General features: G+C 45.7%; 1 protein-coding gene across 2 annotated transcripts in view; it reads right to left on the bottom strand.

Moving 5' to 3' along the window:
- The window catches only part of LOC138489372 (zinc finger protein 420-like), a 106,665-nt gene that overhangs the window by 30,640 nt on the left and 62,167 nt on the right, over nucleotides 1-13,858 (bottom strand). The window contains exon 1 of one of the 2 annotated variants that reach the window (XM_069617088.1): nucleotides 6,834-6,935. The exons of the other annotated variant lie outside the window; for it this stretch is intronic. Coding sequence (XP_069473189.1) covers nucleotides 6,834-6,857 — 24 coding nt within the window. The 5' untranslated portion in view covers nucleotides 6,858-6,935. Of the gene's footprint in view, nucleotides 1-6,833; nucleotides 6,936-13,858 lie in introns of those variants that run through there. 2 annotated transcript variants of the gene reach the window in all.

Genomic DNA, 13,858 nt, shown 5'->3' with positions numbered 1-13,858 from the left:
GAGCACATGGCCCCCACCCTCGTTCCCACTCTGACTGGAAAACTCCAGAGGTATTTGCACCACATATAAATGTAACACATCACTCTTCCTCTGAGATCACTGTCCTGCATGTGAACCAGCCTGAACTAAGCACATAGCTCGTTCATCTCCATTAACGTGTCCTTGCCCACGCACCCTCGCCAGTGGAAACTTACTGCCATTGTGACCCGGTGTCCCTGCAGGTATTCTCTTCATGTGCCAGACCACTGACCACGACATGATGCCCACCTAGCAGATCCCCAATTAACATTAGACCCATTACTGCAGTATATCGTTGCCTATCAATAACAAATGCCACATACCGGAGATTCTTGTGAGCACAGACCCACACTTCAACCAGTGTATTATAGTGGTCAAGACGCTTAACCTAAGGCCTGTATGATCCAACGTTAATTGATAGTATAGATATATGTGTGACTTTTATAGAGACATAACCTACTGAAAGACTTTAAAAAAGTGTTATTTAGTGCATGCATTATTGAGAATATTTTATGTTAGCTTAATTAGATAGTGACCACCATGCTTCACAGCGACCTGACCTTCACCTATTCGGAGCACAGATGTCTGACGTCCATCCTTGAATGGAGACACACTTGATTCATTTAAAAAATCGAAACAACCGTTGTTAAAATATATGTGGTGTTTTATTTTGTATCTTATTTTGATGACACAAAAATACAAGACTTTACACATTGTACAGCTCAGGTTGCAGCACAGTGAGAGAAAATCCCCTGTACTGACCGCTGTCACTTGGGAAAGTTTCTCTTATGGCACGAACGGCACAGGCGGGTATTACTCTTCGAACGCAGTGTTCAAGCCTCCCGTGAAGCCACCATGTAAAGGAACGATAGGCCACCAGCCTGTACCACCTGTGAAAAGTAATGAAACTAACTGTTTTTAAATGACCAAGATAAGTTTAATAAACATTTGTTGTCAATGACAATTCTTGTAACTAATGGCATTCTGCTCAGACAAATGCTATCTAGACACTACACACTATTGAACGACTTTCATGCGTTACAATGATATGTATATGTAATTTTGGATATAGTAGAAGAACATGAAATAGGAGTGGCATGACAAGCAGAGTATACTTACTCGTTACTCGGATTACGAGGATGAACAGTTGTGCAAAGTTCGTGCATAAGCACCATCATTATCCTCAACAGGGACCGTGTGAGGCAGGCTGCCCTGAAGTCTGGCAGCTCGGTGATGCATTGCAGTTGTGGCTCGCCTTCCGAAATGTAGGCCACGCATCCCGAGTTTTCACAGCAGCAGCAGTTCTCGTCCTCGGTTGGCATTAGCTCGCACCGATTGCATGTGCACCAGGTGGAAACACCGTCCATGCGACTAGGTCCAGGCTCTTCAGCTGTTGAATCGTCCTCCCAACTGCCGTCCGAAGCCCCATCGTTTTCGCGTGTTTCCCTTTCCAGTAGTTCCTCCTCGGTATACTCGGGCTCGTACATGTAGGGCATTATTGTAGCCATTGTGTGTTGAACAAACTAAAATAATTTATAGCGGTGGTACTGGTATCTGTTCACACGGGCTACAAGCAATGAAGGTAGCTGACCAGAGCACAGACACGAGTCACAGAATACTCAAAGTAACACAGAGAGAGGAATGGAATCGAAAATCTGCTGCTGTGTGTTGTGAAAAGGTCTGTTTATACTTATTGAGGAAAGAGGCGTCCTGCCATTTCCATGGCGACACGTCATTAGCTGAAGCGCAGCGAATGTTGACACGAGACGTGCTTTGGCGTTGGGAAATGGGCGGTACGCGTCTGCTGATGACAGGCTCAGGGGCGGGGGATATGATTTAGTGCCGCAAAAGCAGGTCAGCCAGGGCGATGGGGGAAATGATAGGATTATCACAAAATGGCAGCTGCCTGATGCCTGTTTTCACGTGCGTTTAATGGATGAAAACTAGGGTAAGGTCCATAGGAAATTTTTCTAAAATCGAGCGACTAAGGCTTAAAAACACATGGCCGTCCCGTAGGGACAATAAAAAATGTTTACCGAACCATTCCTTTAAGTAAATTGTGGGACTATGGGAGACAGCCTTTTGCTGCTGGAGACTCCTGAGAGTTGAGAGACTTGGCAAGTCTGGTACAGCGGTATCATCCCTATCACCAAGCTTGCCATCCAACGCACCCGACTGTAAAGAAGTATAAATATTGTATATGGTGTACAACCAATCTGTGATTGCCCTGACCTAGGTTTACAGTTGTGCCCCCTACCCCAACCCTTACCATTCCCTGCTCACTAGTCATGTTCTAACATGGATCACCCATGTTAGGGCATTTGCTCGCTCACCCTACTACTTTTGTGGATTATTTCTCATAGAAGCACTGCATTTTCTCTTCAGTAAGTACAAACATTAGTGATGCAACTGGTCCCATGCCATTAAAGTCACCTTTGGCCAATCAAGAGAGATTGGGAGGTGGGGAATTCCTCCCCCCCTGCCCCTGAGAAATCTTTTTTAAATAATGGCTTAAAATGGCGCCTTTTACAGCACACTTTTTTAAAATTAATTGGGTAAAAAGCCAAACAGTTTGCAATTGGTTTTGTCAGGTAATTCATTAACATTTCCAATAGATGCAAGTCACCAACAGCGCAATTTTCCAGGGTTTGAAATTGAGGGGATCTGGGAGCTATTTAGCTATTGCTTGTAGCCTTGAAGAGCCTGGTTAGCTTGACCACAACAGCTACCATCGGCTACTTTTGCCTCACAGGCCTCCCCAGGCCAATTGATGCCGAACAAACACACCAATGTAATTTTAACTCTGGGTGTTTGGGACAATCTATAAATAAACATTAGGACACATCTATAACATCTATAAGACATTTAAAGCATATAGTGTCATAAATAATGGGCACAGTTATATGTTTACATCTTATGTGGAAGTTACATTTGTGGAACGCTATGTACTAGCTCCTTGTTCCCTAGTTATGTTAGGTTGACTTATACTGCGCACCGTTAACATTGGCATGGTCTCCAAGCGTGCACGTGGTTCCACAAGAAAGTGGGTTGGGTAGGTTAGTGGGGGAAGAGGGAGTAGGATAAAGGTTGTGCTTTTCTGTTGGTGCTGGTAGAACCAGGAGAAACTGGCATCTGTGCGAGTCGACTTTCTAGGTGTGCTTAAATTGTGGGCACTGGGGTTATTGTGTCCAGAAGGGCAACGTGCAGTGACTGGGAGGTTAGTTTTTATGGTGGATGCAGGGGGATTTTGTGTTTGTGTGAGGGGAGACTGATCTATTAGATCATGTGAGGTTTGTGTGGGTATGCTGGAAAGGAGCAAGGAGCAGGGAAGGTTAGTGGTTGTTGGTGTTTGTTTTATAGTTGGTTCCAGAATCCATACTGTCAATATAGATTATCTCGGGTCATCCTACAGTAAGAAGTGGCTAGACTAGCTGCACCAAAATGCCAACCTAGCCATGTAATATCATTGATCATGCTTCCTTTATCAAATATGCCCAATACAAAACGTTATGCCACAGTAAGAAATGTCTAGACTGGCTGCATTAAAATGTCAGTCTACCGACATAATAACACATATAATGCTTACTTTATCAAAGATGTCCAATACAAAATAGCATACCACAGTAAGAAATGGATAGACTAGCTGCATTAGAATGCCAGTCTAGCTACATAATAACAGTCAACATGCTTGATTTATCAAAGATGGCCAGTAGAAAATACCATGCATGCACCCGTCCCCCCCCGAGCCCTCCTCCCCCAGCGCCTCGCACTTGTACAATGTGGGTCATGGTATTTTTTACTAAGCATCTATCAAATATGCCCAGTACAAAAATACAGCGCCGGTCCCCTGTGCCCCCAGTGCCTCAGATGCATACAATGTGATTATGGGTGGGGGGGGTTCAGGCATGGTATTTTTAACTAGCGATCTATGATGATCCCTGGGTCCCCCAGTGCCTCGCATTGGGAGCTGATTTTAGCCAGTGGGGTTGTGCAACAACAGCATTTTTAAAATTCCATTGTTGCACATCCCATTTGCCCCACACCTGCCAAAATCAGCTACCCGGCCCAGCACAAACACATGCACACACAGGTTCACACAACATTCACATGCAGCATGCACTTGCTCATTCACAAGCAAACCCATCATCGTACACTCACTAATTATATACAACACAAGCATACACGCATACACATTTATGCACTGTGCCAATGTGGCTGGAGAAGAAATACTGTTGACTTTGAAGTCATGTACATGAACAGCACTGTTGGTAATGCAGTCATTTTGAGCACATTAAGGGACCCATAAACATGCCCTACAGTAGAAGGATGCCTGGGCATCTCAGCAGGTTTGAGTAACTGTTGCTGACATGTTACATATTTAAAACATAATCTAATGAACAAAAATAAGTGCTATAAAATGTGTTCGACTGGGGCATAGGTTGTGCTATTCACTTGCTTATATTCAGGGCCGGGGTGGGGGGAATTTCTGGCCAAGTAGTAAAAATCAAAAGTTGGCAAGCATGAGCCCACAGTTTAGTTTTCTAATAACCACTGTCAGCTCAATAGAAGCATGTATTTGTGATTAACCGCAGCTGTCTTGCCCTACGCAAGTCTAACTGTACTAATATGCACAGGGGGTACCGTTACAGAGTACGACTACAGCTCAATATTACTAATTATTCATATTCCGGGTGATTACTGTTTGGGTACTACAATTTTTTGTCATATTTATTGAGTGTTGTCCTACTTGGACTTTTATTCTCTTTTATTCTGTAAATATATTGAGTGATTTATCAAATTTTAATGATGCTTTTTGGTAGTCAAGCAGTACGGTACTGGTACTGTACGGTACTGTAGGTTGCTACAATTTGGAATTTGTAATGTAACTACTGTATTTGCAATTGCAATTTCTTTGGTGTATGTTCTTTCTTTTATTCGATGTGTTTTATAAATGTTATTTTAACTGAATACAAATAAAATACAAAGAATTTGTGATTAAGCAGTTGGGCAAGCATATAACATCTTTACCAATATATCCTGAGATTAAAACACAAAGGAAGGGGCACAGAAATCACAGGGTATTTGTGTGATAGTCAAACAAAAGAACTAAACACAGTTACAAGAAAACTAGTGGATGTTAAGTTTAGGAAGCATGTTTCAGTTTGGAAATATCTTGTCTTTTTCTGTGTAAGCGTGAGTTGCACATTTGGAAAATAATGGTGTGTCCAGCATGTAGCAAGCCTGCTTTTATCAGGCCCCCACCCATACCTGCCTAACCTCCGGGTTTTTCCTGGAGACTCAGGGTTTTTAGCATCTTCTCCGTGTCTCAAGGGAAGACCCCGGAGTCTCCATGTTTTCGCTGCAGTTTCCGGTCCCGTACAATCCTCCATCTGATTGGCTGCAAAAGACCGCTGCCGGTAGCCAATCAGGTGGAGGTGCAGGCAGGACCCAAATAAATGCAGATTGGAGCAAAATAAACGTAGAATGCTGCTTTCAATCCGGTGTCACTAATGACACAGAATTGAAAGCAGCATTACTGCATGTATTATGCTTAAGCTTTTATTCTTTTGGCCAGTTTGCCTTACATTTTAGTCGCCCTAAAACATAAGGCAAACTGGCCAAAAAAATGAAAGCTTGAGCAAAATAAACGCGGTAATACTGCTTTCAATCCGGTGTCATTCTTGACACGTGATTGCAGCGTTTCTTATTTTTTCAGCTTTCATTATTTTTGGCCAGTTTGCCAGGGATCAAGTCGAGGGTACTTTTTTCAGAGTGGGCTGTGGGCGGGGCATACATGTCAGGGATTTTGATTTTTAAATGTAGGCAGGTATGCCCCCACCCCAGTGATATTCATGACCCATTGCTTCCCGTGGTGTCCGCTGGCACCTCCAAATCCAATCTCAATAAACTCCAAACCACACAGAATAATGCTCTAAGAGCAGCCCTCAATATACCTAAAAGGGACCACATCGCGCTAGCTAGAAAGGCAGCACACTGGCTTCCGGTCAAAGAGCGCATTACATTCAAAATACTTACCACCGCACACAAATGTATCAACCTGTCCGCACCATCATACCTGTCTGATACGCTAACCAAGTCTCTCTCCTCCAGACCAACTAGGCAATGCCACTCAAATCAACTTAAGGTCCCACGCATCAATCGAGCTAGAGCAGGTGGAATAAGTTTTCCCTACATTGCCCCTAAGCTATGGAACTCACTACCTAGCACACAGAGCAGAAACCTCTCTCTCTGCCTTCCGAAAAAAGCTGAAAACCACCTTGTTTAACTAACTCCCTCTCCTCATGTTGTTTACTCTCTCCTCCTCCCCTCCTCCCTCCTCTTCCTCTCCTGTAGATATTTCTCTTCTCTTGCAACTAAGTAATTATTTCAATGTATGTACAACTAGTCATCTGCATATCCTGTTTTCTTCTCTTGCAACTAAGTAATGACTTTAATGTATGTAAAACAAGTCATCTTCATTTTCTGTAACAAGCACCACGATGCCCACTGGGCTGCCTGTGCGCTAAACAAATGCGAATAAATAAATAAATAAATAAATAAGGCCAGAAGAACACAGACTCAGCAAACAAAGGGCCTACAAAATACCAGAGACTGCTGGGTTAAGGAGAACCTTTAAGACTCTGGGAAAGAGATATTTTCAAGAAGGGGTGGAGGGGGCAGGACACCAATTAGGGGGGGACAAAGCAGCAAACAGGCTGGAAATTGCCCCCCCACCTCGATTATGCGCGTGACACGGGCCCAGTTGACAGCAATGACCGCCCTCCACAAGAAAATACACGGGAGAGTAAACTCACCTCTTCTGACCCCCGCCCAGACATTTCTCTCCAGGGTTCCCCGCTGGACTCCTCTCCAGTGATCCTGGATTCCTCCTGAGTGATCTTGGACTGTCACTGATCTCTTACAGGCCTCTTATAAGAATACCCGCCAGCAGGAAAAGAGCAAACGTAGCAAATCCTCAGAAGTGAGGGAGGGGCGGGGCAGCAGAGCTGTACTGACTGAGGCTGCGCAGACCTGGAGACACTAATCAATAGATTTGTACTGAGGCTGCGCAGACCTGGAGACACCTCTCCAGAGCTATATGGAGGCTGCGTAGAACTAGAGACAAATTCACTAGAGTTGTACTGAGGCTGCGCAAAACCGCAGAGAGCATGACCAGCGCTATACTGATGCTGCGCAGAACTGGAGACATTTCCCAGAGCTGTACTGAGGCTGCTCAGAACTTGAGATACTAATCACCAAGTGACCAAACAAAGCTTTTCAGCCAAAGTACAGCCCACCTAGGAATAAATCTTGGAGACCCCCTGTTCACAGCTGGTACTTAAGATAAAAAAAGAAAACTGTTCTTAAAACTACGCGAGCCTAAGACTTATTTAGGAACAGAAGTATAAAAAGAGTCATTATTTTTCATAATAACTTGCTTGTTAATATTATGTTTATCATATTTTAAGCACTTTTTAAGCCATTCCAGTGTTGCCATGAGTCAGTGGCAGGCCACAAAATGAGTGGAGGGCCCTTGTGTAGGAAAGTGAAGGCCCCCCGGATATTCCCAGCACCATAAACATGCACATGTCCAGGAGGCCACTGGCTAGTGGAGGACCTCCTGCATCCCAGGCACTACAGCGGCGCCTGTCACACCCCTGCTACTGTTGCATTGCCCTATGTTAGGGAGAATTCTCTGTTTAGGCTGAATTTCCCTACCTAGTGAGTCCCCCAGCAGCTTTGCTGGATTTCTGGGGTTTAATTTTTTCTCCTGCCAAGAGTGAGACTCTTTTACCCTCACTCTTGGACATGTTGAAGTGTGTTTTCTTGGTTAAACCTTGTGTTGAATGGGCTATGGGGTCTTTTACTCCATAGGGCCTCATGTATTTTTGTGATGTGGGTCACACAGCACCCTCTGTGCCGTGACCCAGGGGTGTCCTAGGGACTCCCCAACATAGACTCCATACCCTGGGACTGACTACTGTCTCCCAGGGCATGTAAAGTCACCAAAGACTTTGCTAGTCTTGAATCCTGAACAGAACCAGTACAAACCATCATATTGTGGACGTACTGGCTGGGGCAATTCGATTGCCCCAGGGTCTGTTAGTCGAGGGGGCACGTCTCCGTCCCCCCTGATCGAGTTTTGGCTGGTGGCAGTGGAAACTACTTTTTATATTCGACCGCGAATATTTCCCTATGGGATTTCCCATTGTTTTAGGCTAACACATTTAATTATTTATTTACGGTAGCCTTAAACATACCGCCGGTTTATATATTTATTTTTATAACTCCGGTTGGGACTTTTTGCCAAAACTTGATTCTAAAATGGCGTTGGTGTTCGCCTCTGTAACTCTGACCCAAAGTGGAGCCCTTTGTTCCACTTTTGGCGGGCTTCTCCACAGAAGCCCTCCAAAGTGGTGCCACTCTGTCTGGGGTACTTAGGAGGGGTGGAGGGGGATTTAGGCACCCTGGACTGAGTTACCTTGGTAACTCAAGTCGCACTCCGTCCTGATTGGCCCAAGTGGTGAGCCGCCCGGCTCACCACTTAGCATGTTTGAGTGACAGCTAGGCTGGGTGAATGGGGGTTTGCTGCATAAAAGCAGGGCTTTGGGGACTGGGACTTCAGAAGTCGCCACAGGACCAAGAATCCGACGAGGGAAGAGCTGAGCCGACCTGCTTCGACGACACCACCCGGTGGAGCCCTGCTGAACCGTCTCACCACTTTTTTTTCCCGACGACCGAGGAGAACTCTTAACGGAGTGGCTCCTTCCCTTGACTGGTGGGGACAACCAGTTTTCGCCTTCTTTCCGTCCTTTAGAGGTATCTCGTGGCCGCCTTGCCTGTGCCAAGCACCCCGGCATCCGGAATACCACACTTTACCCCCATACCGCGAAAGTCGGTACCAACCCTTTAACCGGAGGACTCCGCGGCTGGTTTCTTCCCGGGCAGTGCTACGACCTTTCTCTTCTGCTCTTCAGCGAGATATTCTTCTCCCCTGACCGACGTCGAGCCTTGCTGTCACTGCCTGGAACAACTGCCCCCGCTGGAGGATCCTTTCCGCTTAAGGTACTGTGTTCCGCCTGGCTTCCCTTGCTACCGACTGTACGGGGTAGATTTAGTCCCCGGCTTTCGAACCTGGGAGTGCCTGGGACACTTTGGCTAAACTTTCTGAGCCACTCTAAACTCTTTTCGACTCTTTGCAAGACTTTGAATCTCTAACTAACAGTGTGATCTTGGGCACATTTTCGCTCCGGCTACTCTAAGAGTGGGCCCTGCCTAGTGACTTTTGCTCACCTGTGACTTTATTCTTCTTTAAGCCTATTGCAAGTGTTCTGGACCTTAGAGTGGTGTGTCTAACCTATTTCTGCTTTTTCTCTCCCTTTCTTGGAAACTACTAGAGTGTCATCTAACGTTAAGCACTCACCTCTGTTTTAATTAAGTGGTGTTAACCTAGAGTTGTCTAGATAGGAGAAAGGATTGAATTTACTTTCAGTATAACTGTGTTGAAGTGCTTTTACTATATTTTTGCTAGAGTGTTTTTAACTTATGTGTATTTTAAATAAATAACTATATACTTTTGAAACCAAGCTCTGGTCAGTGTTTGCTTGTGCTATTGTGTTTTGGTACATATTGTGTATACTTTACATACTGCCTAACTCTTCTTGAGGGAAGTCTGACTGCTCAGCCACAGCTACCAGGTAAATCTGGGTGGTACAGACTGCTACCAAAGGGGTTTACTGCTCTACCTGTAGTCTTAAATCTTTTGCAGTGTTCCCCAAGGGAACTGCACAGGTTTCTGCCTAACACTGGTGTACAGCGGTGGGATTTGTATTGAGTATACATTTTATTGTGCTTTAGATACCTTAGTGCAACTAACCACAAAGCTTAGCACTGAAAAAGTAAAACCTCTAACATGTCAGTTATAGAAAGCTATAGTCAAGAGTCCCTTGCAGCCAAAACTGCTGATTGTTTAAGAGTGCTCTGTAAACATAAGGATCTCCTGACTAAGGGCAAGAAAATGGAGCTGATTGAAAGATTGTTAGCTAACCAAAGTCTGGGTGATGGTTCAGAGGAACCTACCACTCCAGCAACTGTAGATGACAGTGTTGAAATTAACATGGAGCAAAATGTTGATGTTTCTGAGGAAGAGTCAGAAGAGGAGGGTGAGGCTGTTGTAACTGTCCCCCCTAGGCCTCTGCCTGCTCTACCTGCTGTGCCTACTGGACCTTTACCAGGTCCCACATTTAGTCCTCAGTACTTTGAACTGGAGAAAATGAAGCTAGAATTGGAGTATAAGAAACTTAATGCTCAAACTGACAAAGAACTAAGGCTAAGGGAAATGGAGCTCAAGTATGACTTAGAAATGAAGAAATTATCTGTTGAGAATGTTTCTCTCTCTGGCTCCTCTAGAAGTTCCAGTCCTAAAAGTCCCCGGATGCCTAAAGAATTGGTTGGTATGTATGAGCCTAAGTTGGATGTGTTGGATTGGTTGTCTCTGTTTGAATATAATCATGGGCTCCAGAACATCACAGGAAATGACTTACTCACCTGGTTGTTCTCTAGGCTTCCCCCTGTTGCAACTGATGTGGTAATGGAGATGGGGGAGGAGGATAGGAAGGACTATGAATGTGTGAAACTAGCTTTGATAGCTAGGTTTGGGAAGACCCCTTCCCAGTATCTTAAGAGGTTTAGGAGCCTCAAAAAGCATGATGGTACCCCTTGGGCTACCTGGGTGAATGAATGTTTGAAAAACTTAGAGGGATGGGTTAAGGGTTACAAGGTGAACACTTATGAAGGTATGAAGAATTTGTTTATGTTGGAGACTATTTATGATGCCTGCTCTCCTGAGCTCAGACAACACTTGGCTGATTCCAGGGAATTAGATTCCCGGAAGCTAGCTAAGGCTGCTGACTTGTGGGTTGCCAACAGGGCCACTCACAAGGATTCTGGGGTAACTCAGAAGAAGGATGGGGAAAAACAGTCAAAGAAGGACTCCAAAGAGAATTCTAATACTACAAATTCCAAAGAGGGCCCCAAACAAAACTATAAGGGTAAGCCACAAGGGAAACCAAATCAGGCTAGTGTACCTTCTGGTCCCAGACCAGAAGGAGGTCAGAACAAGCCTCCATTCCAGCGAGCCTTTGGCTCATGCTTTGTTTGTAAGGCTACTGACCATGTGAAAGGAGATCCCAGATGTAAGGGTAAACCTTCAGGGGTCCAGCTTGCCTCCTTAGCCTTCGCTCCAGAAGAGGAAGTACCTATGGCAAGTGGAAACTTTCTATTACTAGCTGATGAACCCACTGGAGTCTCAGCTAGTGTTTCTTTAGTCTCTCTGGGGTTGTGGGAGCAACAGAATTTAGATGTCTATAACTCTATCCCAGATAATACTAAAGAGTATTATAAGGACAGTGTCCAGGTGAATGGTCAGGAGACTCCTGCCATTAGGGACACTGGAGCCAGCATAACTGTGGTGGATGAATCATTTTTCAAGGCAGAGGATGTTGCTAAGGCACCCAAATGCCTCACCAAGTTAGCTGGTGGGCCTGTGCAGATGTGTCCCCAGTTACCAGTTCTCATCCAATGTAATGATATGGCTGTAAAAATACCTGTCAGTGTACAATGTGAAGTGCCAGGTAGGGTTCTGTTGGGTAATGACCTCAAAGCTCTTGGAGTTGTATCTCATACCCCCAGACCTCCTAGCAAAAGGTTTCAGGAACTCACAAAACCTGCAAGGGAGAAAACCCTGAGAGGGTTATCTCAGGAGATGATGACAGAAATCACTCCTCTACCACTGGAGCAACTTACTGCAGTAACTACCAGATCAGGAGCAAAGGGGCAACCCAAGACTCCTAGGAAAAAGCCAGCAGCAAGCACTCCAGGGCTTCCAACAAGGACTTCCCCTAGGTTGTCCAAAGTTACACCTGTAACTCCCCCTCCAGCTGAGGCTGAGAGAGAGGTACAACCCTGTGTGGTTGAGCTAGACTCTGAGGAAGAGCTAGAAGGAGGCCCCAACCTTATTGGAGATTTGGACCCTGAGGACCATCCTGAGCTGCAGTCTTTACTGGCAGAAGGTGGGCCTAGCAGGGCAGCTTTTCGTAAGGGGCAAAGAGAATGTCCAACTCTGGAGGGTCTCCGCCACCAGGCAGCTTCTCAAGCTGATGGGCAAGAGCCTGGGAAGTATAGGTTGCACTGGGAAGATGGCCTCTTCTACAGTGAACCCACTGAGTCTGAACCTGGAGACTACAAACGCCTTGTAGTCCCACAAGAAAACAGACAACAGTTCTTACAACTAGCCCATGAGATACCTTTGGCTGGCCACTTGAGTTTCAAGAAGACCAAGGAAAGGCTCTCACTCTACTTTTATTGGCCAAAGATGGGGGCTGAAGTAGATAGATATTGTAAGAGCTGCCATACCTGCCAGACTTCTGGTAAGGTTGGTTCCAAGAATGTGGCACCTTTAGTGCCTCTCCCAGTTGTGGGAGTCCCATTTGAGAGGGTAGGGATTGACATTGTTGGTCCCCTTGATCCTCCAACCTCCTCAGGCAACAGGTTTATCCTTGTTGTAGTAGACCATGCTACTAGATACCCTGAGGCCATTCCTATGAGGACTGTTACAGCTCCGGCTGTGGCTAAGGCCCTCCTTGGTATTTTTACCAGGGTTGGGTTTCCTAAGGAGGTAATCTCTGACAGGGGGTCAAACTTTATGTCCCACTACATGAAGGCCATGTGGAAAACCTGTGGAGTTACCTACAAGTTCTCAACCGCCTACCACCCTCAGACAAACGGGTTGGTTGAAAGGTTTAACAGAACCATGAAGAGCATGATAGGTGCTTTGGAAGAACCCCTTAAGAAAAAGTGGGACCTTCTACTGCCATGCCTTCTCTTTGCTTATAGAGAAGTCCCTCAGGAGGGAGTAGGTTATTCTCCCTTTGAGCTTCTCTATGGCCATCCAGTCAGAGGTCCATTGGCCCTGATTAAGGAGGGGTTGGAAGGTGCTCCTCCCCTCAAGCCAGTCAGAGTGACTGACTATGTGATAGGTCTCCGGAGGAGAATGTCACACATGATGGCAGAAGCAAGTGACAACTTGAAAGCTGGTCAAGCCCTGGTCAAACATTGGCACGACCAGAAGGCTAACATGGTTGAGTTTACTCAAGACCAGCTAGTTCTAGTTATGCTCCCAACAAGGCAGAGGGCCTTGCAAGACAAATGGATGGGACCCTTCAAGGTTGTGGGAAAACTTGGAGAGGTCAACTATCTGGTGGATCTGGGCAGACCCAGGGAAGCTCCTAGAGTCTTCCACACCAACCGACTAAAAGCATACATCTCCAGACCTGATGTAGGAGCCTTGCTTCTAGCTTCAGCTGCAGAGGAGGAAGAGAGTGAATCTCTCCCTGACCTCCTCAGAGGTGTACCTTTAGATGAAAAAGTTGAAGGAGTCAATCTCTCTTCAGACCTGACACCTGAGCAACAAGAGGAGTGCAAATCTATGTTAAATCAGTTTGCCTCCCTGTTCTCACTGTCACCAGGCTTGACCCCTTGGGGCCAGCATGAGATACTCACTGGTGACTGTCTGCCAGTCAAAAGCAGAGGATACAGAATGTCAGAACATATCAGAGCCCACATCAAAGGAGAGGTCAAGAAGATGCTTGATCTCGGGGTAATAGAACCCTCTACTAGTCCATGGTCTAGCCCAGTTGTGTTAGTACCAAAGGCAGGATCCAAAGACTTGAGATTCTGTGTGGACTATAGAGCTCTAAATGCAGTCACCAAGACTGATGCCCACCCTTTGCCCAGGACAGATGAGTTGGTGGATAAACTTGGTGCAGCCAAGTACCTCAGC

Source organism: Ambystoma mexicanum, chromosome 9 (assembly GCF_040938575.1).
Source record: "Ambystoma mexicanum isolate Mex_15411 chromosome 9, UKY_AmexF1_1, whole genome shotgun sequence".
NCBI lineage: Eukaryota > Metazoa > Chordata > Amphibia > Caudata > Ambystomatidae > Ambystoma > Ambystoma mexicanum.
Note: the sequence above shows the minus strand (reverse complement) of the source record. Positions and strands in the feature narration are given on the sequence as shown.